Source organism: Salmo salar, chromosome 29 (genome assembly GCF_965601325.2).
Source record: "Salmo salar chromosome 29, fSalSal1, whole genome shotgun sequence".
In the NCBI taxonomy this organism is placed as follows: Eukaryota; Metazoa; Chordata; class Actinopteri; order Salmoniformes; family Salmonidae; genus Salmo; species Salmo salar.
Window position 1 is genome coordinate 17,075,621 of NC_138319.1, and position 26,306 is coordinate 17,101,926.

The window sequence follows — 26,306 nt, forward strand, 5'->3', positions numbered from 1 at the left end:
CTCCTGCTATCTCTCTCAGAATGACCTTCTTGATCCTAATCAGTCAGGTTTCAAGACTGGGCATTCAACTGAGACTGCTCTTCTCTGTGTCACGGAGGCTCTCCGCACTGCTAAAGCTAACTCTCTCTCCTCTGCTCTCATCCTTCTAGACCTATCTGCTGCCTTTGATACTGTGAACCATCAGATCCTCCTCTCCACCCTCTCCGAGTTGGACATCTCCGGCGCGGCCCACGCTTGGATTGCGTCCTACCTGACAGGTCGCTCCTACCAGGTGGCGTGGCGAGAATCTGTCTCCGCACCATGCGCTCTCACCACTGGTGTCCCCCAGGGCTCTGTTCTAGGCCCTCTCCTATTCTCGCTATACACCAAGTCACTTGGCTCTGTCATATCCTCACATGGTCTCTCCTATCATTGCTATGCAGACGACACACAATTAATCTTCTCCTTTCCCCCTTCTGATAACCAGGCGGCGAATCGCATCTCTGCATGTCTGTCAGACATATCAGTGTGGATGACGGATCACCACCTCAAGCTGAACCTCGGCAAGATGGAGCTGCTCTTCCTCCCGGGGAAGGACTGCCCGTTCCATGATCTCGCCATCACGGTTGACAACTCCCTTGTGTCCTCCTCCCAGAGTGCTAAGAACCTTGGCGTGATCCTGGACAACACCCTGTCGTTCTCCACTAACATCAAGGCGGTGACCCGATCCTGTAGGTTCATGCTCTACAACATTCGCAGAGTACGACCCTGCCTCACACAGGAAGCGGCGCAGGTCCTAATCCAGGCACTTGTCATCTCCCGTCTGGATTACTGCAACTCGCTGTTGGCTGGGCTCCCTGCCTGTGCCATTAAACCCCTAGAACTCATCCAGAACGCCGCAGCCCGTCTGGTGTTCAACCTTCCCAAGTTCTCTCACGTCACCCCGCTCCTCCGCTCTCTCCACTGGCTTCCAGTTGAAGCTCGCATCCGCTACAAGACCATGGTGATTGCCTACGGAGCTGTGAAGGGAACGGCACCTCCATACCTTCAGGCTCTGATCAGGCCCTACACCCAAACAAGGGCACTGCGTTCATCCACCTCTGGCCTGCTGGCCCCCCTACCTCTGAGGAAGCACAGTTCCCGCTCAGCCCAGTCAAAACTGTTCGCTGCTCTGGCACCCCAATGGTGGAACAAGCTCCCTCACGACGCCAGGACAGCGGAGTCAATCACCACCTTCCGGAGACACCTGAAACCCCACCTCTTTAAGGAATACCTAGGATAGGATAAAGTAATCCTTCTAACCCCCCCCCCCCCCTTAAAAGATTTAGATGCACTATTGTAAAGTGGTTGTTCCACTAGATATCATAAGGTGAATGCACCAATTTGTAAGTCGCTCTGGATAAGAGCGTCTGCTAAATGACTTAAATGTAAAATGTAAATGTCTGTGTACAGAGGGAAACAGGATAAAATAGAATATTGCTACAATGTAAATCCAATAAACAATATTATATTAAACAGTAATGTCAGTAATCTCTATGCACAATTTACAATAAGAGAAAATTAACACCACAATTCCTCTTGAGAATTAACATTAGTTACTCCAACTGGTAGGCTAATTACATAATTGTGCAAATGGTAAGAGAACTGGTGAAGAAAATGACCCCTCTACATACATATTTCTTGCATTTACATATAACAATAGCAACAGGAATACTATAAAAGTATTTGATCTGAATTACATTTGGTAAAGAAACGCACAAATATCCCTGCAAATGAAAATAGTCTGATCTCCACGAAAGTCAACCCGAACTGAGAAATTACTTTTTGTTTTTATATTAACAAGTGGTTGCCATGGTAAATAATCCAATAATCATTGGTAGGACACATGAAAGGAACCATCAAAGAGTTTACCCGGAATCTCTAAATGAAAACACTGGTAGATCAATTAAATTTAGAGGATTTTAAATTAATATCTAAGGGGCTTTTATACACTAATAAATAGGCCTACTGTCACTCCAGCCTTCACTTTGGCTCCCCCTCCTGTCCAGCTCAGGCGTTCGATGTCGCCGGCCTTCTAGCTGTTGCGGAACATACTGCTGGCAAAGGCCCTTCACTCATCAACTCCGGACTTGTCTCGTCATCATGACACACACCTGGTTCCAATCCCAACTCTATCACTGTATAATTACTCCCTCTGCCATTTGTCTTTGTCGGTCATTGTAGATGTTGCTACTATTTCCTGAGTACTTTATATTTTGCACTTTGAGTTCGCCTGTGCCTTTTTGTTTATGAAGATATATTTTGAGAACAACATTGTTTGGGTTTCGTCCCGCTTTGACCAAGTGTTCTAAACCTGCGACTGCCTCCTGTCTACTCCTCTCTACACCAGTGACAGAATGACTGTCCCAAGAAAACAGGAAGCAGCAGGACATCCCGACCTCTCTGCTGTAGGCGCGAAGCTCCGCCACCACGACTCGTGCTTGGAACACCTCGGGACTGCCATGGATGAGGGTGCTGCGGGCCGTACGCCAACTGCAGGCTACACCACCACCTTCCCAGCTCCCCACCTGACCCGTCTCTGCCCTTCATCGTAGAGGTGGAAGCCTCCGAGTTTGGAGTAGGGCCTGTTCACTCCCAACGCACTGGAGCGCCACCTAATCTCCATCCATGCGCCTTCTACTCACTGAAGCTGTCTCCCGTGGAGTAGAATTACGACGTGGGTGTTCGTGAGTTGTTGGCCTTCAAAAAGGCGCTGAAAGCGTGGCGGCACTGGCTGGAGGGTGCTAAACACCCATTCATTGTCTGGACGGACCACAGGAACTTGGAGTACATACGAGCAGCGAAGAGGCTGAACCTGCGTCAGGCCAGGTGGGCCCTATTCTTTGCCAGGTTTGACTTTACCCTCCTGCCGTATGGGATTAAAGAACGTTAAGGCCGATGCGTTGCCCAGGGTGCATGACACAGAGGATCGGAGGGAGAAAGTGACACCATTATTCCCCTGTCCCGCATTGTGGCTCATGTCGTGTGGACACGGACATCCGTCGAGTCCTGCGACGGGAGCCTTCACCTGCCCACTGTCCTGAGGGGCGTATCTACGTGCCCTCTGATGTGCGGGACCGTCTCCTCGCCTGGGCACACACAGCACCTGTGTCGGGGCACCCGGGTATATGACCATACTTTCGTCTGTCTCTCCGCCAAGTACTGGTGGTCCACCTTGGCCCGGGATATCCGGGTCTCTTCCTGCACACAGAGCAAGACACCTAGACATCTCCCCAATGGCAAACTCCACCCACTGCTGGTTCCACAACGACCCTGGTCCCATCTCTCTGTGGACTTTGTCACAGACCTTCACCCCTCGGAGGAGCACACCATCATCCTGGTTGTTGTGGACTGGTTTTCCAAAGCTTGTAATTTGATTCCTCTGCCTGGTCTCCCTACGGCCCTGCAGACTGGAGGCTCTCTTCAAATCAAATCAAATTTATTTATATAGCCCTTCGTACATCAGCTGATATCTCAAAGTGCTGTACAGAAACCCAGCCTAAAACCCCAAACAGCAAGCAATGCATGTGAAAGAAGCACGGTGGCTAGGAAAAACTCCCTAGGAAAAACTCCCTAGAAAGGCCAAAAACCTAGGAAGAAACCTAGAGAGGAACCAGGCTATGAGGGGTGGCCAGTCCTCTTCTGGCTGTGCAGGGTGGATATTATAACAGAACATGGTCAAGATGTTAAAATGTTCATAAATGACCAGCATGGTCAGATAATAATAATCATAGTAGTTGTCGAGGGTGCAACAAGCACGTCCGGTGAACAGGTCAGGGTTCCATAGCCGCAGGCAGAACAGTTGAAACCAGAGCAGCAGCACGGCCAGGTGGACTGGGGACAGCAAGGAGTCATCATGCCAGGTAGTCCTGAGGCATGGTCCTAGGGCTCAGGTCCTCCGAGAGAAAGACAGAAAGAGAGAAAGAGAGAATTAGAGAGAGCATATTTAAATTCACACAGGACACCGGATAAGACAAGAGAAATACTCCAGATGTAACAGACTGACCCTAGCCCCCCGACACATAAACTACTGCAGCATAAATACTGGAGGCTGAGACAGGAGGGATCAGAAGACACTGTGGCCCCATCCGATGATACCCCCGGACAGGGCCAAACAGGCAGGATATAACCCCACCCACTTTGCCAAAGCACAGCCCCCACACCACTAGAGGGATGTCTCCAACCACCAACTTACCGTCCTAAGACAAGGCCGAGTATAGCCCACAACGATCTCCGCCATGGCACAACCCAAGGGGGGGGCGCCAACCCAGACAGGAAGACCACGTCAGTGACTCAACCCACTCAAGTGACGCACCCCTCCCATGGATGGCATGGAAGAACACCAGTAAGCCAGTGACTCAGCCCCTGTAATAGGGTTGGAGGCAGAGAATCCCAGTGGAAAGAGGGGAACCGGCAAGGCAGAGACAGCAAGGGCAGTTCGTTGCTCCAGCCTTTCCGTTCACCTTCACACTCCTGGGCCAGACTATACTTAATCATAGGACCTACTGAAGAGATAGGTCTTCAGTAAAGACTTAAAGGTTGAGACTGAGTCTGCGTCTCTCACATTGGTAGGCAGACCATTCCATAAAAATGGAGCTCTATAGGAGAAAGCCCTACCTCCAGCCGTTTGCTTAGAAATTCTAGGGACAATTAGGAGGCCTGCGTCTTGTGACCGTAGCGTACGTGTAGGTATGTACGGCAGGACCAAATCGGAAAGATAGGTAGGAGCAAGCCCATGTAATGCTTTGTAGGTTAGCAGTAAAACCTTGAAATCAGCCCTTGCCTTAACAGGAAGCCAGTGTAGGGAGGCTAGCACTGGAGTAATATGATCACATTTTTTGGTTCTAGTCAGGATTCTAGCAGCCGTATTTAGCACTAACTGAAGTTTGTTTAGTGCTTTATCCGGGTAGCCGGAAAGTAGAGCATTGCAGTAGTCCAGCCTAGAAGTAACAAAAGCATGGATTAATTTTTCTGCATAATTTTTGGACAGAAAGTTTCTGATTTTTGCAATGTTACGTAGATGGAAAAAAGCTGTCCTTGAAACAGTCTTGATATGTTCTTCAAAAGAGAGATCAGGGTCCAGAGTAACGCCGAGGTCCTTCACAGTTTTATTTGAGACGACTGTACAACCATCTCTTCTCTCACGTCTTCCGGCACTATGGGATCCCGGAGGACATCGTGTCTGACCGTGGTCCTCAGTTCACCTCCCGTGTCTGGAAGGCCTTCATGGAACGACTGGGGGTCACGGTCAGCCTCACCTCTGGGTACCAACACCAATCAAATGGGCAGGTGGAAAGGGTAAATCAGGAACTGGGTAGGTACCTTTGTAGTTAATATCAGGACCCGCTGGGGGAGTGGGCTGCGTTTCTGCCTTGGGCAGAATACGCACAAACTCCCTCCGTCAGTCCTCCACTAACCTCACCCTTTCAGTGTGTTCTAGGCTATCAGCAGGCCCTGGCACTGGAGTCAGATCGAGGCTCCTGCAGTGGACGATTGGTTCCGGCGTGCCGAGGAGGTATGGAACATCGCGCACACCCGTCTCCACCACGTCGTCCGCCGGCAGAAGGCGCAGGCCGATCGTCACCACAGTGTGGCCCCGGTCTTTCACCCCGGTGACAGGGTCTTGCTTTCTACGAAGCACCTTCCCCTCCGCCTGCCCTGCCGGAAGCTGAGCCCACTGTTTGTGGGGCCGTTCAAAGTCCTGAGGAGAGTAAATGAGGTGACGTACAGATTACAGCTCCCCGTCAATTACCGTATCTCACCCTCATTTCATGCATCTCTCCTCAGGCCGGTGGAAGCTGGTCCCTTGGCTAGTGCTGGACCCCACAACGCACCTCCCCCTCCCTTGGATGTCGAGGGGGCCCCAGCGTACTCCGTATGCAGCCTATTGGACTCACAGCGTCGTGGGGGGCTTTTCCAGTACCGGATCGACTGGGAGGGGTACGGTCCCGAAGAGCGGTGCTGGGTTCTGGCGTGGGATGTCCTGGATCGTTCTCTCATTCGGGACTTCCACAGGTGTTGTCCTGACCAACCCGCACCGTGTCTCCGGGGTCGCCCTAAGGTCGGTGGTGCCCTGCTGCGGGAGCAGCGCCTCGGGGGTTTGGGGGGGGGTACTGTCTCACCAGCCTTTGCTTTGGCTCCCCTCTTGTCCAGCTCAGGCATTCGGCGTCGTTGGCCTTCTAGCTGCTGCCGAACCTACTGCTGGCAAACACCCTTCACTCATCAACCCTGGACTTGTCTCGTCATCATTACACACACCTGGTTCCAATCCCCACTCTATCACTGTATATATATTCCCCCTGCTATTTGTTTTTGTCGGTCATTGTAAATGTTACATGTTTTCCTGAGAGGAATCTCTCCTATTTCCTGAGTACTTTATATTTTGTACTTTTGGTTCGTCCTGTGCCTTTTTGTTTATGAAGATGTATTTTGAGCACAACAGCATTAAGGTTTTATCCCGCTTTGATCTATGGTGCTTAAATAAATTCAGTAGTTCTAAACCTGTGACTGCCTCCTGCCTACTCCTCTCTACACCAGTGACACCTACATCATGGGCAAGAAACATATTGTTTTTAATAAATTCAGTTATAGTAGTAGCAAGCTATCAAAGTTGACCTCCAGTCCATCCTTCTCATCTTCACCCTCTCCTTCTCGAACAGAACATAGGCTAGTCCTAATCCCCCCAAAAATGTCAGAAGAAGCCTTTCTCTCCTCGTGAAATGCCGCGGTAGGCCTACACAGCACAGCCATTGGTTAGGCAGCACAAAAAAATCGTTTTTGATCATCAACAAGAGCAGAGCAGGCACGGGCTCAGTGTTGGAATAGCCATTGCAGTGTGTAATGCACCCTAGTTGTACTTACACCATCCCAGCAGTGGTCTTAGAAATAAAATGTTGCTTTGTGCTTCTCCAAGCATGCTCTCTGTTGGCTATTGATTGTTTTGAAACAACACTAAGCCTATAGGTGCACTTGATACTGTACAGCTAGCAGAGAATCCGAGATGAGGGGCGGTATCAGTCACACATCGATATATAGCCTAAATAAGAAAGTAATTCTAAAACACTGAGAAATATTGACATTTCATCCATTACTTGATTTAAAATATATATATATATATATATATATATATATATACTAAGCCCTCCTTGACTGAAATTGAAAAAGCATGATCCTCCCTCATTTTCCTCCAGGTACCCATTATGTACACTTTGATCCATTATTTACCTTAACCATTCAGAATGAGTGCCTAAACTTAACCCGTAACTTAAAACGTTTAAGTTTGGATAAATAGAACAATACTGAGCAGCATGAGCATGGAAAAACACTTTGAAATGTGATGTTTGGAGCATCTTCGAAATTTGATGTTTGGAGAACGTGGATGAAGATCTAATTCTGCAGTGAGACTGTGAGAGGCAGTAGCTTGGGGACATTCTTAAAAGCACAATCTTTCATTTCAACACCCTGACCTGGCCACTTCAATGTCAATGATTATTGAAATAAATAACATCTGCTCATGCCCCAATAAATTGTGGAACATAAGTTGATCATATTGTAAAGCATGTACAGTTGAAGTCAGTTTTTCACAATTCCTGACATTTAATCCTAGTAAAAAGTCTTAGATCAGTTGGGATTACCACTTTATTTTAAGAATGTAAAATGTCCGAATAATAGTAGAGAGAATGATTTATTTCGGCTTTTATTTATTTCATCACATTCCCAGTGGGTCAGATGTTTACATACACTCAATTAGTATTTGGTAGCATTGCCTTTAAATTGTTTAACTTGGGCCAAACATTTCAGATAGCCTTCCACAAGCTTCCCACAATAAGTTGGGTGAATTTTGGCCCATTCCTCCTGACAGAGCTGGTGTAACTGAGTCAGGTTTGTAGGCCTCCTTGCTCGCACGTGCTTTTTCAGTTCTGCCCACAAATTTTCTATGGGATTGAGGTCAGGACTTTGTGATGGCCACTCTAATACCTTGACTTTGTTGTCCTTAAGCCATTTTGCCACAACGTTGGAAGTGTGCTTGGGGTCATTGTTCATTTGGAAGACCCATTTATGACCAAGTTTTAACTTCCTGACTGATGTCTTGAGATGTTGTTTCAATATATCCACATAATTTTTCTTGCTAATGATGCCATCTATTTTGTGAAGTGCACTAGTCCCTCCTGCAGCAAAGCACCCCCACAACATAATGCTGCCACCCCCGTGCTTCATGGTTGGGATGGTGTTCTTCGGCTTGCAAGCATCCCCCTTTTTCCTCCAAACATAATGATGGTCATTATGGCCAAACAGTTCTTTTTTTTTTTTTTCATCAGACTAGAGGACATTTCTCCAAAAAGTACAATCTTTGTCCCCATGTGCAGTTGCAAACCGTAGTCTGGCTTTTTTATGGCAGTTTTGGAGCAGTGGCTTCTTCCTTGCTGAGCGGCCTTTCAGGTTATGTCTTTTCTGTGGTTTTGGCTCATTTCTTATGATTTTCCTATGATGTCAAGCAAAGAGGCACTGGGTTTGAAGGTAGGCCTTGAAATACATCCACAGGTACACCTCCAATTGACTCAAATTATGTCAATTAGCCCATCAGAAGCTTCTAAAGCCATGGCATAATTTTCTGGAATTTTCCAAGCTGTTTAAAAGCACAGTAAACTTAGTGCATGTAAACTTCTGACCCACTGGAATTGTGATACAATGAAATAATGTGTCTGTAAACAATTATTGGAAAAATGAGTTGTGTCATGCACAAAGTAGATGTCCTAACCGACTTGCCAAAACTATAGTTTGTTAACAAGAAATTTGTGGAGTGATTGAAAAACGAGTTTTAATAACTCCAACCTAAGTGTATGTAATCTTCCGATTTCAACTGTATATATCAACCATGCCCATTTGGATGGTTCGTTGGACAAAGTCTATGAAGAAAATTAATGGCGTTTTTGTAGGGTTTTTGGATAAACGCTGAAAATAAAGTATGTGGTAAACCCAGGCTTAGTAGATTTTACACGTTTTTTTTTTTATATGAGATGATCAGCTAACATCACTTTTTGTGAATTTTGAGGAATGTATTTTATTTAAAAAAGGCTTAATTATTCATAAAGTTCATGTTAACTGACTCCTATTATCTCATATAACAAAACGTATAAGATCTCCTAAACCTGTTAACCTCGGACCTTATTTTCGGCGTTTATTCCAAAACCCTATTCTTTCCACATTAGTTTGTCCCATAGGGATGGCTGCATGAACTAGATCAAACTAATTTCCGGGTTTTAGGACTACACGCTGGCGAGCTCTATTGCGTTTCAAATACAAAGTTTTTAAATTTCGGACCAACTGCACCTATCTGACGCCTGGTATCGGATTGAAAGCTTGCTTCGTCATTTCTGTCGCAGTGAGTTTCCGTGTTTATGCCGCGTTCACAGCAACTAGGAAATCGGAAAAATACGAAGTCAAATCATGACGTCAGCGATCTTCAGGTCGGAAGGTCGGAGCTCTCCAGTTCCCACGTTGGAATTCCGAGTTGGATGACCGTTCGCATTGATTTTTCCCAGTCGAAGCTCGTTTTTTTCGAGGTCCCAGTTGTTTTGAACTCACTGAAATCGGAATTCGGAGATTTCCGAGTTCCCAGTTGTGTTGAACGCGGCATTAGCTACAACAACATCTCACATATGCAATGGTTGGTGTGCAGTGATGGCTTTTATAAAGAGGAAAGAACGATCGAAAGAAAGGTTCGTAGTTGGAAAACATTATAGGCTTCCTATTGGGTTGTGTTGGAAGAGATTTTAGCAATCTAAAGTTGTCGTTGTCCACTTGGAAATTGCCAGGGCGCGTGCTGACAAGCCTGACCGAGCACAGAGGTCTGACTTCGGGCAATGAAATGCAATCGAGATCCTGGGATTTCCGTGTTTGTAGGCCAGTCTATCTTATGACTTGACCGTAGATGCTGTTTGTTTTGACTGTCTGGACTTGGAAGAGAATTGATACATTGTTACACGTCTACTAGAGTAGACGAGATGTTAACCATGTGTACATTTTTCCAGGACAATAGAATTACATTTAATGTACAGTATGTGATAATTACGCTACATTTGTTGCATTCATTGTTTATCTACTGATTCTTTAAGAATATAACTGATAAATGCTTCATGACCTTAGTACAGCTATCTTCCCCCGCCATAACCTCAAATTAGGTTGTGTACTATAGGCCTATTCCATTATATATATTTTTGCTATGAAAACTAACCAATCAGATTCAAAATATGTTTAAAACTGTTATTTTGATCTAATGGACTGGCAGTCCTTGCATCCATAGCCCCATCTATGAATTTGAGAGTGGTTTACATTTGTCCAGCACCATACCATCCCTTATAGCATGCCAGTGGCATTGCCCAAATTGCAAATCAATTGGAATTTCATGTTATTATGCGACTTAGTCATTAGATAAAAAAATGTAGTTGAGGTTATTCTAGGTCATTCTTTTGAGTCATGACCTCAAACATGAGGTAGTTCTGTGTGAAAATGCAGCAACAATGTCTGAATTGAAGGAGCTCTTCACCGCCATAGTTTTTCCGGTGTCTTTCCCCTAGGTTTTCTCTCCTGTTGCTGGACCTGGAAGAGTATTACTTTGAACAGCACACAGTGTATCATGTGACAACCAGTTCAGCCAAAAAAAGGTAATGTCTGAAATTGACTGACTGACAGGTCCACCCAATTCTATCCCCTATCTAAGTCATGGTGGATAGCAGCACAGTAGTAGCAGCACTGATACTCTTTACTCCTTGCAGAAAGATCAGAGGGTCACTCAAAGTATGCTCCAAATCCATCATATTTGAACCTGAGGACCATGTGGAGCCCATTTTAAAGGTGTGTTTTTGTGCATTGTAGTACAGCACCACTTACCGAGGAGGATTTACTCAAATGGAGCTCAGAGCCCGTATTTACAAAATGTATCGAAAAGGAGCACTGATCTCAGATCAGTTTTGCCTTTAAAATCATAATGAATGGATAGGAGGATCTGATCCTAGACCAGATCGTTGCTTTATAAATAGTGCACATAGGTTTGTTATTCATACTGATTTTAACCTCCACCAGATTCCTCTCAGAGATTGCAAAAAGATTGAAGCGGTTGAAGAAAAGGACCAGAATCCTTTCAATGAGTAAGTCGAATTTTTGCAATTAAACTGGGTTTATGCACATCCATAAACCAATAAGATGATAACTTCATTGATTTTAATGTTGTTGTTTTTTATAGGAGCAAACCAGCTGGCCTCACCATTTTATGCAAACAGGTGTGTTTAATTAAAGTGTTTACATTTTAATTAAGGAACATTTACCAACATTTTGTCATAGAATGTTGCTGACATTATTCTGTATAAATATTTTTAGTACAACTAATCTAATGCACATTTTAACTTCAGGTTTACCTTATCAAAGAGAACAATGTCGTGGCACCTTACAGAGTTGAAAGGGTGAGTACATGAAATGTAAATTAGATTTGTGATGCAGGTTGTCCGTATGTCCGATAATAAACATGACATGATTTCTAATCAGCAGCTGTAGGAAAATTGATAAATTTGCACATTGTATGACTTTTCAAACCATTTCTAATAGGGAGACAGTACATTTCTCTTCCATCTGGAAGTTTCCAGTAAAACGGAGGATGTTGTCCAAACATTACTTCAGGTATGTAACAGTACCATAGCCGGATTATTACAACCGTGAAAGTGCTTGCCTTCCATGTTGTAATGCAGCTTTTGCTTGTTCTCATTTATTGTTTTCATCCACTTCTCCAGCTGCATAGGGCCTCTTGTCTGGACAAGCTTGGAGACCAGACTGCAATGGTAAGTCATAACTGTACAAAACTGCAACACTAGAAGTACCAAAACATTGTGAAAACAGATGGTTTTATCGTGCAACTGAGAATATTGTTTGTCTACATACAGTAAATCGAACTGGATTGAACCGTTGAATAAGTAGTTTCAAACCCATTTAGCTTCCCTGTTTACCACAGCATTGTTGTATACAGGACATGTAAGCAGTTTATTTTTTGTGCTTCTAGATTGCTGCTAATTTACAATCCAGATTGGCAAGAACTTCATTTGACAAGAACAGGTATGTACTTAAATAATATGAGAATAAGCTCTTATTCACAACCTTGGTGTGATACCGAAATACTTAAATAATGCACCGAGTGTCTAATTCCTCTCCAGCTAGCTACAATATATATCACAATGTATGGTTTGGTAGATTAAAATGCATATAATACAATATTTTTGGGTTCTCAGCTTTCAGAATGTTTCAGAAATACCACACATGGAATGCGAGGCGGAGATGGTCACTCCATTGGTTACAAACCCTGGTCACGTGTGTATAACTGACCAAAGCCTCTACTTCCAACCACTCAATGGCTATCCTGTGAGTTATCCATACGCACATATGTTATGCCAGTTTGCTATTATTAATTGCGATTTCTCTAAGATGGAAAATGCCTTCCTTGTTGGGATTTTGTGAAGATACAATCTGGTTTCTGTCTCCTCTTCCGCAATGTTCGTTTCAGGAACAGGTAGTCCGAATCGAGCTCCATCGAGTGAAACAAATCTATAAGAGAAGGCATGGACTCAGGCCATTGGTGAGTGCGATGCTCAGGAGGTTTTTCAACCGAACAACGTAGAAACCGATTAATTTCTCATTCTGGTTATTATCTAGTGACCTGAAGAGTAGTGGTTGTATTCGTTTCAAGTCATTAATCTGAAATATTTGCATCATGTTGATCCCTATGCCGCTATTTCATACCCCGACCAAGTTTAGTTCCATAAATGTAGACGCCTGAGGATGTTCTGTCCCCGACTATAATGTGTTTTACTCTCCCTCCCAAACTAACTGACTCACTCTGTCTTGATCAGGGGCTGGAGGTGTTCTGTACCGAAAACGACTTCTGCTCGGACATCTATCTGAAGTTTTACAAGACCAGCGACAGAAATGACCTCTACTACTACATCGCCACGTTTCTGGGTCAGTAACACACAGCAAGTTACATAGCAAACATAAACACATTTTGCAGGAAGACCTCACATCAGCTTTTTCTCTCTGGGTTGATCCTGGTGAGACCATACATACCTCTATGGGCCCTGGTCAAAAGCACTGCACTATAGGGAATAAGGTGCTATATGGATTGCATTCCGTAATGACATATAAACATACCAGATTCCTAATTGGTCTCTCTCCCTCTCGCAGAGAACCACATGGTGGAACACACAGCGGAGAGTTACATGCTGCAGTGGCAGCGGGGTCATCTCAGTAACTACCAGTACCTTCTGCACCTCAACAACCTGGCTGACCGCAGCGGCAATGATCTGTCTCAGTACCCCGTTTTCCCCTGGATCATCGCTGACTACAGCAGCACAGAGCTGGGTGAGTGGGGCGCAAGGTCTAGTTTTGGGTAACACCTTTTGACAGACAGAAATTTGACAGACTGGAGTACATTGGGATCGTTTAGCGCTGTAGCTTCGGGCTGAAATATTTTGAGCCAGTGTTGTATATTTGGATGTTGTCCATCTTTCCTATTCATTTGGAGTTGCTCTATACCTGTGTAGTAACACTGTAATTACCGTAGTAACACCAACATGTGGTTCCATAGTTATTACATCATTGTTTTGTAATGGATCCTTTTGATTCTGTCTCAGATATGATGAACCCCGCAACATTCCGTGACCTGAGCAAGCCTGTGGGAGCGCTGAATAAAGAGAGACTAGAGAGATTGTTGGTGAGACTACCTTTTGTCCCAGGCTCAACGACCCCTTGCATTATTTCCCCTTTGAGTCAGGACTGATGTGCCGCAGTTTAGAAAATAGGATTAAATACTTGATATTTGTAAAACCTGGGAGTGTTAATCGGTTACCCGCCAACAATAAATTTGACCGGTCATGCTTATCGGTCTATAGGTTAATTTGCATAATTTTGTGGAATGAAATTGGCGAGTGTGTATTTCCGTTAGTCGTTATGTATGTTATTTATCACAGGCCCACAGCATACAGAGCCTAGTTTAAGGAGCAGAATGGCCTACCACCTGTCAGAGAGCTCGAGAGTAGTTACTCAAAAAGTTGGTACTGGAGTGAAGCCTGCTTTTGTAATCCCAGTCGTTGCGCAACAAATTACAATTCTAAATGCAATCGCGTGCTGAACTGTTTTGATGGCAACAATTTCAAAAGATCTAATTAAAGCGTGCATCCCATTCGCTATTTGATTGCATAGGCTGGAGTCAACAGTAGGCAAGCGATCAGGACGTCACCTACAACTTTACAATGTGAGGCACAATTATTTTGGGGAAACCTGAATGTTTTACTCTACTTCAAATAATGAGGCATGTCTTACCTTGCTTCAAAGTAGCCTAGCCAAAATCCATCCATCGAAACGTGGAGGTAATTATTTTATAAAGACTTCCTCATGCCATTAACCAGCATTTCTCTCCTGTTCTATAGTTTTTTTTATATCAACTTTCTTTCGTTGTCCAAAAGCCAAAGGCACAATCCTAGTCATATTAACAACCCCCATCCTAGTTGTTCCTTGTAGATTCCCCCTCATTCAATGTTTTTAATAGATCTTTTTCTCTCTGTCACATATGGAACCGCTGACATTAGGTATGCCGTTTAGAACAGTTTCCCCCCCCCCCCAAATTGCATTTTGGCAAATGTTTGAAAATGACGTTTAATTAGCTGCATTGTTGCTGCTATATCCTTTTGACTTTAAGACATAAAGCTTGCTATTGTTGCATGTTTTCATTAAGTTCTTAATGAAAAATGTCAGTTCCTTGCATGCATGCATAGTATTTTCTGTTGGTCACATAATTTTACTGTTTGGGGAAAAAAATGTGACCGTTTGTTAATAAAGTTTGGTTCGTCGGCAGCAAAATGTACTGAAATTTGCATCCCGAGTAAAACCACAATAAAATGTTTTAACTAGGGTGCATCTCTCGCTTCCTTACAGTCCCGGTACAGAGACATGCCTGATCCTTGTTTCATGTACGGCAGTCATTACTCCTCTCCAGGCTATGTGCTTTTCTACTTAGTCAGAGTTGGTATGTCAACACCTTCTTATATTGTTTGACATATAGTACCACATTTTGACTGTACAAACATTGCCACTGTGTGTGTGGTTATTGCAAAAGGAAGCTTTTACATGATTTAATGTACTCTCTGAGAAGGCTTACATGACATACTTTTTCTTTTTTCTGACCATCTTCTCCCTTGCAGCCCCAGAACACATGCTGTGTCTTCAAAATGGCCGCTATGACAATGCAGACCGCATGTTCAATAGGTTAGTAGTTTTTGTTGCTTCTAGTTCTGCCCGAGAAAGTTAATGTCACCAGTTTTGGTTATTCATTTAAAGAAGGAAAAAGCACCTATTACACAAAAATATAAAAGCAATGTAATGACCCATTTGCTGTAAGGTATCTGTGACCAAAAGATGCATATCTGTATACCCAGTCATGTGAAATCCATATGGTAGGGCCTAATTAATTAATTTCAGTTGACTGATTTCCATATATGAGCTGTAACTCAGTAAAATCTTTGAAATTATTGCATGTTGTGCTTATTTCTGTTCAGAGTACTATGTAGTTACAGTGGAACAACCTTTGCAGACAATAACCTAACCAGGAGAAATTAGGAGACAGGAGGAAATTATGTAGAACCTTTTTAGTAACATTGTACTACAATGTAACAATCTTTAACAACCAACTCTGTAATTACAATGTTGTTACAAGGATATACTGTAATGTGTATTTACAATGTACTTACTCAGGACCCCTTAGAGTCAGTGTCACCTCCCCCGCAAACATCAAATTAGCATAATAAAAAAATCCCCATAGAATTCTGTCAATTTAAGCTGGAGATGTTTTTTTGTTGTTGCTTTGGATGCGTCTCCGTCCATCACATCTGCCGATGTTGCACTTCCGCAATTGCGGTGAAAGGTGACAGCTAGAGCGGTGTTTGTCAGACCATGAGACATCCCTAAAATCGGTCTTCTCACAAAATTGTCGGTTTGGCCTACTCTTGAAAGATGAGACTTGCTCTACGAAAACGTCTTGGGACTCGTCTGAAGTTGGTAAAGCCGATCTGCCAGCTGTCTGTAGCATCCAAAGAGTTTGGGCTACACACTAATATGACCCCTCTATGGAAAGGTGAGACTGTTTTGCTCTAGGAAGCCACAGGCATCACAAGACTCGTCTGAAGTCCCCTGGTACCAGTTGAAAACATTTATGGAAGTATACAGTGTATTCGGAAAGTATTCAGACCCCTTCCCTTTTCCACATTTTGTTACGTTACAGCCTTATTCTAAAATTTTTTTTTTTTAAATCCCTCATTAATCTACACACAATACCTCATAATGACAAAGAGAAAAATGTTTTTTTAGAATTTTAGAAACCACAGAAATGCCTTATTTACATAATTTTTCAGACTCTTTGCTCTGAGACTCGAAATTGAGCTCAGGTGCTTCCTGTTTCCATTGATCATCCTTTCCGATATTTCTTTAACTTTATTGGAGCCACCTGTGGTAAATTCAATTGATTGGACATGATTTGGAAAAGCACGCTTCTGTCTATATAAGGTTCCACAGTTGACAGTGCATGTCAGAGCAAAAACCAAGCCATGAGGTCTAAGGAATTGTCTGTAGAGCTCCTAGACAGGATTGTGTCGAGGCATAGATCTGGAGAAGGGTACCAAAACATTTCTGCAGCATTGAAGGTCCCCAAGAACACAGTGGCCTCCATCATTCTTAAATTGAATAAGTTTGGAACCACCAAGACTCTTCCTAGAGCTGGCCGCCCGACCAAACTGAGCTATCGAGGGAGAAGGGCCTTGGTCAGGGTGGTGACCAAGGAAACTTCCAGAAGGACAACCATCTCCGCAGCACTCCACCAATCAGGCCTTTATGGTGGAGTGGCCAGGCGGAAGCCACTCCTCAGTAAAAGGCCCATGACAGCCCACTTGGAGTTTGCCGAAAGGTACCTAAAGGACTCTCAGACCATGAGAAGCAAGATTCTCTGGTCTGATGAAATCAAGATTGAATTCTTTGGCCTGAATGCGAAGCGCCACGTCTGGAGGAAACCTGGCACCATCCCTACGGGGAAGTATGGTGGTAGCATGGTGGTGGTAGCATCATGTATGGGGATGTTTTTCAGCGGTAGGGACTGGGAGACTAGTCAGAATCGAGGGAAAGATGAACGGAGCAAATTACAGAGAGATCCTTGAATAAAAACCTGCTCCAGAGCGCTCAGGACCTCAGACTGGGGCGAAGGTTCACCCTCCAACAGGACAACGGCCCTAAGCACACAGTCAAGACAATGCAGGAGTGGCTTCGGGACAAGTCTCTGAATGTATTTGAGTGGCCCAGCCAGAGCCTGGACTTAAACCTGATCGAACATCGCTGGAGACACCTGAAAATAGCTGTGCAGCAATGCTCCCCATCTAACCTGACAGAGGATGAGAGGATCTGCAGCGAAAAATGGGAGAAGCTGCCCAAATACAGGTGTGCCAAGCTTGTAGCGTCATACCCAAGAAGACTTGAGGCTGTAATCTCTGCCAAAGGTGCTTCAACAAAGTTCTGAGTAAAGGTTCTGTGATTTCAGTTTTTTTTATTGTGTAGATAGTTTTTTACTCAATTTAATCGATTTTATTTTAGATTATATATATTTCCCATCGCTGCAACTCCTGTACGGACTCGGGAGAGGCGAAGGTCGAGAGCCATGCATTCCCCCCCGAAAACACAACCCTGCAAAGCCGCACTGCTTGCTTGACCCGGAAGCCATTCTCACCAATGTGTTAGAGGAAACACCGTACAACTGGCGACCGTGTCAGCGGGCCTCATGGGTCTCCCGGTCGCGGAGATCGAACCCGGGTCTGTAGTGACGCGTCAAGCACTGCGATGCAGTGCCTAAGAACGCTGCGCCACTCGGGAGGCCTAATTTCATCAATTCTAGAATAAGGCTGTAATGTAACAAAATGCGGAAAAAGTCCAGGTGTCTGAATACTTTCCGAATGCACGGTGTATGGAGACTGTTTACTGCCAAAAATAAGGTGTTAAATACATGTAAAAACAGAACTAATGTTTACTGATCTTTCTTATATCGCTCAGAAAATGGGTTTCCATGGCCATGCAGTCTCCCACAAGCCTAAGATCACCATGCACAACGCAAAGCATCTGCTGGAGTTGTGTAAAGCTCGCCGGCGTTGGACTCTGGAGCAGTGGTAATGTGTTTTCTGGAGTGTTGAATCACACTTCACCATCTGGAAAACTGACGGACAAATCTGTGTTTGGCGGATGCCAGGAGAACGCTACCTGCCCCAATGCATAGTGCCAACTGTGAAGTTTGGTGGAGGAGGAATAATGAACTGGGGCTGTTTTTCATGGTTCCGGTGAAGGGAAATCGTAACGCTACAGCATAGAATGCATTCTAGTCGATTCTGTGGTTCCAATTTTGTGGCAACCATTTGGGGAAGCCCTTTCCTGTTTCAGCATGACAAAAAAGTGCAACGCGAGGTCCATACAGAAATGGTTTGTCGAGATCGGTGTGAAAGAACTTGACTGGCCTGCACAGAGCCCTGACCTCAACTCCATCGAACACCTTTTGGATGAATTGGAACGCTGACTGTGAGCCAGGTCTAATCACCCAACATCAGTGCCCGACCTCACTAATGCTCCCCGCAGCAATGTTCCAACATCTAGTGGAAAGCCTTCCCAAAAGAGTGGAGGCTGTTATCGCAGTAAAGGGGGGACCAACTCCATATAAATGCCCATGATTTTGGAATGAACTGTTCAATGAGCAGCTGTTCACATACTTTTGGTCATGTGGTGTAGCACTAAGGCCAAATCAATTTTTAAATCAAATATTTTTGTATATATTTTTGGGATACTTCAAGTGGTCTTACATTTTTTTTAAAAATCAAATAGCGAAAGGATGCTTGGTATGACCTTTTTAAAATGATTCCATATAGCTTAGTAGTACTTCCCTCCCCCGGCATAGACAGGGCTTAGACTCTTATGGATTTGACAGAGAATCATATTCCAGACTCAAAGCAATAACTATTAGTAAAATGTACTAATTAGTTAGTAAAACGTACTAACACAGGTTGGTAAAGGTCCTAGACTACCAAAGCTGACTTTCAAACGTGTAATTACAAAAGGTTAGTTACTTCGGTGGAACAAGAAAATGTGCAATAGCATCAGTAATTACACATGTGGAATAACCTTCAAGTAGATGTGTAATTACACATTTCTTGTTCCAATTGTGCAATACTATGTTACTACAGTTGTTGTGTACTTACATAGTAATAGGGACAATTTAAAGATGCACTATGCAGAAATTGCTGCGCCATTTCCTGGTTGCTAAAATTCTAATAGTTCACATGATTTCAGTTTATGTGACAAAACAAGCAAGTATAGTGCAGAGAATCATTGTACCATCTAAACTGCTGTGAAATATATTTTCCATAACCAAAAATGTTTTATTTTCAGCGGTTTGAAGCTGGTGTACAAATCCAAACGTAAAAGACTCAAAAAAGAAACTTAGGAATGGGAAGCATAGAAATAGTGTGTATAGAACTACTGTTTTTTTTTAGACTTGCTTTCAATGAGAATGACAGATCAAATTCACTCAGAAGAGTGTTATAGGTCGGGTCACACAAAAAGTTGCATATTGCAAGCTTTAATGTAAAGTGTTAGCCAATTAGGTTTACAATATTTGACTGAATCAACCATGCCATATTGTTGAACATAGGTTTATTAATGTGTTTGCAGCATTGGAGAAACGTGGAAAAATTGCTTAGAGGGTGCAACTGACTTCAAAGAGGTAAAAAGTACCTTGAATGGAACATCTTTTATAATGATCAGAATTGTATAATACCAAATCTCCCTTTGCACATTATTTCTGTCACATGTGGATGTTTCCTCATCAACCATCTGTTTCAGTTGATCCCAGACTTCTATGGGAATGACCCCAGCTTTCTGCTAAACTGCCTTAGTCTGGATTTGGGGAAGAGGCAAGGTGGAAGCTCTGTTCAAGATGTAGTTCTTCCCCCATGGGCTGCAGGTAATGACTACAACAGGGAAACCATTTTTTGGGGTGTTGTATTTTGGTTGTGTGTGTTGTTTTATGTTCATTATTCTCCTGTATGTATGATGTAGACGCCAGTGATTTTCTTCAGAAGAGTCAGAAAGCGCTGGAGAGTCAGTACGTGTCAGAACACCTGCACGAGTGGATCGACCTGGTGTTTGGCTTCAAGCAAAAAGGAAGTGAAGCCGTGGCAGCCCACAATGGTACAAGACCCCTAGATCTTATCAGAGACTGAGTATCCATTTACCTCATGATGAAATGTTGTTTTTAATTAATACGGGTGTGATGTAATGATGTTGATTTCCCTGGTTTTATTGGCAGTGTTCCATCCATTGACATATGAGGGCGGCATCGACTGTGATAGGTAATGAAACCATTCGGTGTTAACCATTCAGTGTTATCCACCTCTCCATATTTCAGACATATCCAGGAAAATGATTGATGAAGTACTGTTTCCTTCTCTGTTCTCTCCCTCTGAACAGTATAGAGGACCCCAATGAGAAGATTGCTATGATGATTCAGATCCTGGAGTTTGGGCAAACCCCGACGCAACTGTTCACCACCCCACACCCACAGAGGATAACACCCAGATTCCAGAGCATATCGCGAACACCCAGTGTAAACACACCCCTCAACGAGCTCTCTCCAGGTAACACCCTCACCCACACACTGACAGACAGACAAACACAGGGAACAAACTCACTCACTTGCACTCACAGACAGTCAATCAATACTGCCATTGCAAAATGTCGGTTTGTTGGATCTTTTCCCAGTCAGACTCAACGTTTTTGCGATATAATCGCAAATGCCAGTTGTTGAAGTTTGGAGGTGTAACCCGAAAAAACCCGTTGTTTTTTGTTTTTTTTTAGCATCCACCAGTGAGGACTCCTCCTTTGAAGACCTAACCGAAGAGACTAGGAGACTGGCTTGGAACAACATAGCTAAACTCAAGTTGATGTCCACCCACAAAATCCATAAAGAGTGAGTGAGAATTTTAAACTGTCATTTTTCTCTCCGCCCTTAAAATATGTTCACCCTGTTATTGGACAGTGATTTTTCAACTTGATCACTTCTGACTGAATACACTCCTTGCAAAAACGCAGGGCTGTGACAGGCATCGCAGTGACTCGGACCGCGTCATCTGTCTTCACAACATCACAAGGTCTGGAAAACCTATCAGCTTGTGAAGTAAACTTTGGTTATGTTTTAGAATATGGTGAATTAAAATATTGCTGAGCCTTTCCATGTGAAAACTAATGTCCAATTAATATGAATATCATTTGCTATTGAAATCTGATGAGAACTAAAAGTACTTGTCTCCAGACTCGACACTGAAGATGTTCTCCAGAGAGTCCAATGGATTGCAGAGAAGCATGTCCTTCTCCAACATGGTACTGAGCAGAATGTTTTCTCCTCTCGCCCCCATTTACTGTGAAACCATTTCCATTATTATGAGATGAAAGTATGAATTGGTATTCTGCATTTTTTTCCCTGCAGGCATTATCATCGTGCTTGATGCTACCAGAGGATAAGGCCGTAGTCTGCTCCTCGTGGGACAATAATGTGTGAGCATTTTCAGTTCATCACTTGACCATTATCTTAACATTATTCATCACAACATGGCCTATTCCAGTCATCACAACATGGCCTATTCCAGTCATCACAACATGGCCTATTCCAGTCATCACAACATGGCCTATTCCAGTCAGCACAACATTACTATTTCATCACATCCATTCATACCCAGTGTTCTTCCTCCCCAGGTATTTCTACTCGATACCATTTGGCAGGCGTCAGGACACGTTGATGGGCCATGATGATGCCATCAGTAAGATGTGCTGGAAAGACAACCAGCTTTACACTGCATCCTGGGACTCTACAGTCAAGGTTAGGGACACATCATGATCTTGATGATGAACACCATGGGTGTAAAATGACAGCCTTTTTTTCAAATGATCTTTATATTGCATAATTCATTTCTAATTCAGCTGTTTGACAATATAATAGGCCTGTATGAATGTTAATATTTCTATTTCTATTGAAGGTTTGGCAATGTGACTCTGCCGATATCGCGAATAATAAGAGATGCCAATTCGAGTTGCTGGCAGAGTTTGAACACGAAGCGGGGGTAAGGGCCTGCCTATCACCTCACATGATGCTAACGTGTCTCTCAGAAAAGATTTTACTGTTTGCGATCTGTTTGAGTCTTTCTGTCCAACAGCCTAACCCTAACCTATGTTTTCTCCATTTCCAGGTGAACACTATTAACCTAAACCCAGCAGGTACTTTGTTGGTGTCAGGGACTAAGGATGGAACCGCCACCATTTGGGATACCAGTAGCTCAGTGCAACTCCATCAAGTCCACTGCCACTCCGGAAAGATCCACGATATGGCCTTTAGTCCTGGTACGTGTGTAATACTAACTAGTACATCCCTCAGTCCTAGTATGGACTATACCTGGGACCATTTAAAAGATGTTTACTGGTAGTTTAATCCTTATCATTGAGGCCTCCACCCACAGTTTGGGAATAACTGTACTAGAGTAATACAATTAATGATGAGGTCTGCTGGTCATTGTCAATGGGGTTTATAATTACTCACTTTCACTCTTCACCTTCGCTATCTCTGCATAATATACACGAAACATGACTGAGCCAACTTATCAAAGGCTTTTATTTATTTTCGCAGACAGCAGACACGTCTTGAGTGTAGGAGAGGACTCGTGTCTGAAGGTAATCGACGTCCAGACAGGCATGATGATCTCGTCTGTGCAAGCTGATGAGGAGCAGCGGTAAGACCACACCCACTCTGTCCCAGTTCCATTTCAGTCCATGGCAACTTCCTTTAGTCCCTGCTCAGAAAGATCTGGAAGGAACTTACCGGGTGTCAGCAATATGGTGATAGCCTCTTGAATCCCTCTAATTAGCTGAGTGGAGCTTCTGCCATATTTCTTACACCTGTCCAACCCTGGATTTGTGAACGGAGGCGAGGGGCCAGAATAGAACAGGTTACTATGCCTGTATCCTCATTCGTCTCTGGCTCATAATGTGCATCTACACAAATATAATGACCCTTGCCTGACTGTTACCATGTCCCTGGGGACAGGTGTTTCTGCTGGGATGGGAACACGGTCCTGTCTGGCGGTCAGTCCGGACACCTCCAGGTCCTGGACCTGCTAAGCAACAAAGTGACCACCAGGATCCCTGGACATTCAGGTACACCAAACATCATAAAATGTCAAAACACAAATGAAACGACATAAATGAATACCAGTACACTTCAATTAAATCCGGTATCATTCAAACGGTCCCTCGTGTATACATGTGCAGAATAAATTGCTCTTAATCTTTCATTTTTCTTCGGCCCTGGCCAGGTGCAGTCACAGCGATGTGGATGAACGAGCAGTGTAGCACGGTGATCACAGGTGGCGAAGACAAGCAGATCATCTTCTGGAAACTTGACTGTTGACCACGGTGCTAGATTGTACATACACGTACAGAGGGACTGAGGTGAAGTCCAAGAGGGACACTCACAATGAGACATCTTTTATACTGTCTGGCTCCAACCAAAGAGGCTTTCATCGTCGGTCAAGGTAACTACTTAGGCTGGCTAGCCTGCTGGCTGGCTCACCCAGAGATGGTAACGCATTATCATTGCACATATGACTTTACAAATATACTGGTCCAGTTACCAGGGTCAACAATCATACTCCTGTCTGGAGTTCTCAAACAAAATCTAATTGTGAACGATATAACCATCCTCAACCATGTTAGCGTAACATATTAACCATTCTCAATCATGTTAGAGTAACACATTGGCCATCCTCAACCATGTTAGCGTAACATATTAACCGTTCTCAATCATGTTAGAGTAACATATTAACCATTCTCAACCATGTTAGCGTAACATATTGGCCATCCTCAACCATGTTAGCGTAACAACTTGGCCATCCTCAACCATGTTAGCGTAACAACTTGGCCATCCTCAACCATGTTAGCGTAACATATTAACCATTCTCAACCATGTTAGCGTAACATATTAACCATCCTCAACCATGTTAGCGTAACATATTGGCCATCCTCAACCATGTTAGCGTAACATATTAACCATTCTCAACCATGTTAGCGTAACAACTTGGCCATCCTCAACCATGTTAGCGTAACATATTGGCCATGCTCAACCATGTTAGCGTAACAACTTGGCCATGCTCAACCATGTTAGCGTAACAACTTGGCCATCCTCAACCATGTTAGCGTAACAACTTGGCCATCCTCAACCATGTTAGCGTAACATATTGGCCATCCTCAACCATGTTAACGTAACATATTAACCATTCTCAATCATGTTAACGTAACATATTAACCATTCTCAATCATGTTAGTGTAACATATTGGCCATCCTCAACCATGTTAGTGTAACATATTGGCCATCCTCAACCATGTTAGCGTAACAACTTGGCCATCCTCAACCATGTTAGCGTAACAACTTGGCCATCCTCAACCATGTTAGCGTAACAACTTGGCCATCCTCAACCATGTTAGCGTAACAACTTGGCCATCCTCAACCATGTTAGCGTAACAACTTGGCCATCCTCAACCATGTTAGCGTAACAACTTGGCCATCCTCAACCATGTTAGCGTAACAACTTGGCCATCCTCAACCATGTTAGCCAATAGAAATGTCAATTTGAACCCAGTGAGGTTGCTATGGCGCTGATTAGATTCTGCACATGCTCTCTTGCAGCATTCCCATGCTAATTTTGCACTTCAATGCTTTTGCCAGACAGTGAGTCAACCCAGGTTTCTTTAGATTTTTTTTTTTTTTTTACATTATCTTACTGTACAGCATATTTTGCTTTTCTGTCTATTGTTTAAGCGTTCATTCAGTTGTCATAGTGCCTTAGTGACTGACCATTTAATCATGATATAATTGACCGCATAGTGGTCGGAATAAACCTCCTGGCACAAAACAAACTGTATAGCAAGCAGTGTTTCAGAAATACCTGCAGTAGAGATTATCATGACAATAAATAAATGTAGAATGTAACACACTTTGAGCACCTGGAAAAGCTCTATATAAATCCACTCCGTTCATAGTATTATTAAATACACACGTGCTACATAAAAATATATTCATTTGATTTATTTTCCCCACAATTTTCATTAGAGAGCAACAGTAATTCATTGCTAATGCATGGAAAATGTCCAAGAGTTATTGTAGATAAAAAAAAAACAAAAGGAATATATTAATACACCTAACTGTTGAACTTACACTGAGGCATAATTCAAAATAATATTTATAAGCGCTTTGGCCCAACTGTATTTGGGGAACTGCTTTACTGAGACTGAGTAGACTCAGGAACTCTCACCCATGCAAAGAGTGCATTTCTTTCAAGTTTGTCAACCTTGTTATAGCAAGATAAATATGTGTGTTACTGAAGCGTTGTGCTATGGCATAGACTGCCAATGCACTGTGTAACTGACCATATACCACACTGTACATCCATTTTAATAGAGATGACCCATCTTGTTTTATTACTTTAGATTTTATTTACATTATGTGGAGCTTAAACCTGTATTAACAAGGTAGTTACATAGCCAAGTACTGTAGAATGTAATTGCAGTATTGGAACATAGTACTTAAAACTATGATACATGTTTGCCATTTGTGTAAAATAACACATTTAGACTTTTTTTTATATGCATCGGATTTGTGAGGGGGAAACCTCCAATTTAGATGTGGTTTGACCTCCCCTTTTCCGAGAAATATTGCTTTCGATTGCACAGTTGTCTCCACTGTGATCAGTTTATTTGCGAGTCCTTGTAATCCTTAAACAGGTGTAAGTAATATGTAACAAAATGTATTCAGACTCTAGTACCACTACTAGCACCGTAAGTAAAAGCTGCCAGCAGCATTTGGCCTAATGGGAAGTAGCTAAAAACGAAGCAGTGCCCTCCTAGTGACGTAAGTGAATGTATTTGAGTGAGGTTGCTGAGAAAAACTATGCTGTAAATCGGGATGTCTACTATCTTTCATGCCTCAGGGCTAACAGTGTTATGTTGCTGCAGTATGACCTCCCAGCTTTTGTGTACTGTACAGATCCTGCTCAATAAAATATTGCACATCTGTGAATATTTTTTTTTTGTTGTTGTTGCTTGGTGTCATTTTGTGGTACTGTTAGGTTTCA

General features: G+C 43.4%; 1 protein-coding gene across 2 annotated transcripts; it reads left to right on the plus strand.

Moving 5' to 3' along the window:
- Positions 1–9,483: 9,483 nt before the first annotated feature.
- nsmaf (neutral sphingomyelinase (N-SMase) activation associated factor) lies at positions 9,484–26,251 on the plus strand. Of its 2 annotated transcripts, XM_014180981.3 has the most exons (31): positions 9,484–9,737; positions 10,596–10,682; positions 10,794–10,872; positions 11,101–11,165; positions 11,261–11,297; positions 11,427–11,477; positions 11,620–11,691; positions 11,802–11,849; positions 12,068–12,120; positions 12,294–12,423; positions 12,566–12,637; positions 12,912–13,020; positions 13,243–13,419; positions 13,692–13,771; positions 14,992–15,082; positions 15,258–15,321; positions 19,804–19,855; positions 19,975–20,095; positions 20,191–20,322; positions 20,441–20,483; positions 20,602–20,768; positions 20,989–21,100; positions 21,223–21,281; positions 21,443–21,510; positions 21,617–21,684; positions 21,883–22,006; positions 22,164–22,247; positions 22,374–22,524; positions 22,808–22,910; positions 23,225–23,334; positions 23,493–26,251. In XM_014180981.3, the coding sequence occupies exons 1-31, from the start codon at positions 9,700–9,702 to the stop codon at positions 23,585–23,587; spliced, it is 2,742 nt and encodes a 913-aa protein (XP_014036456.1). In that variant the 5' UTR covers positions 9,484–9,699; the 3' UTR covers positions 23,588–26,251. The 2 variants fall into 2 exon arrangements, with proteins under 2 accessions (XP_014036456.1, XP_082826834.1); XM_082970708.1 differs by lacking the exons at positions 9,484–9,737; positions 10,596–10,682; positions 10,794–10,872; ... (12 more) ...; positions 15,258–15,321; positions 19,804–19,855 and having other exon boundaries at positions 20,607–20,768.
- The last annotated feature ends 55 nt before the right edge of the window (positions 26,252–26,306 follow it).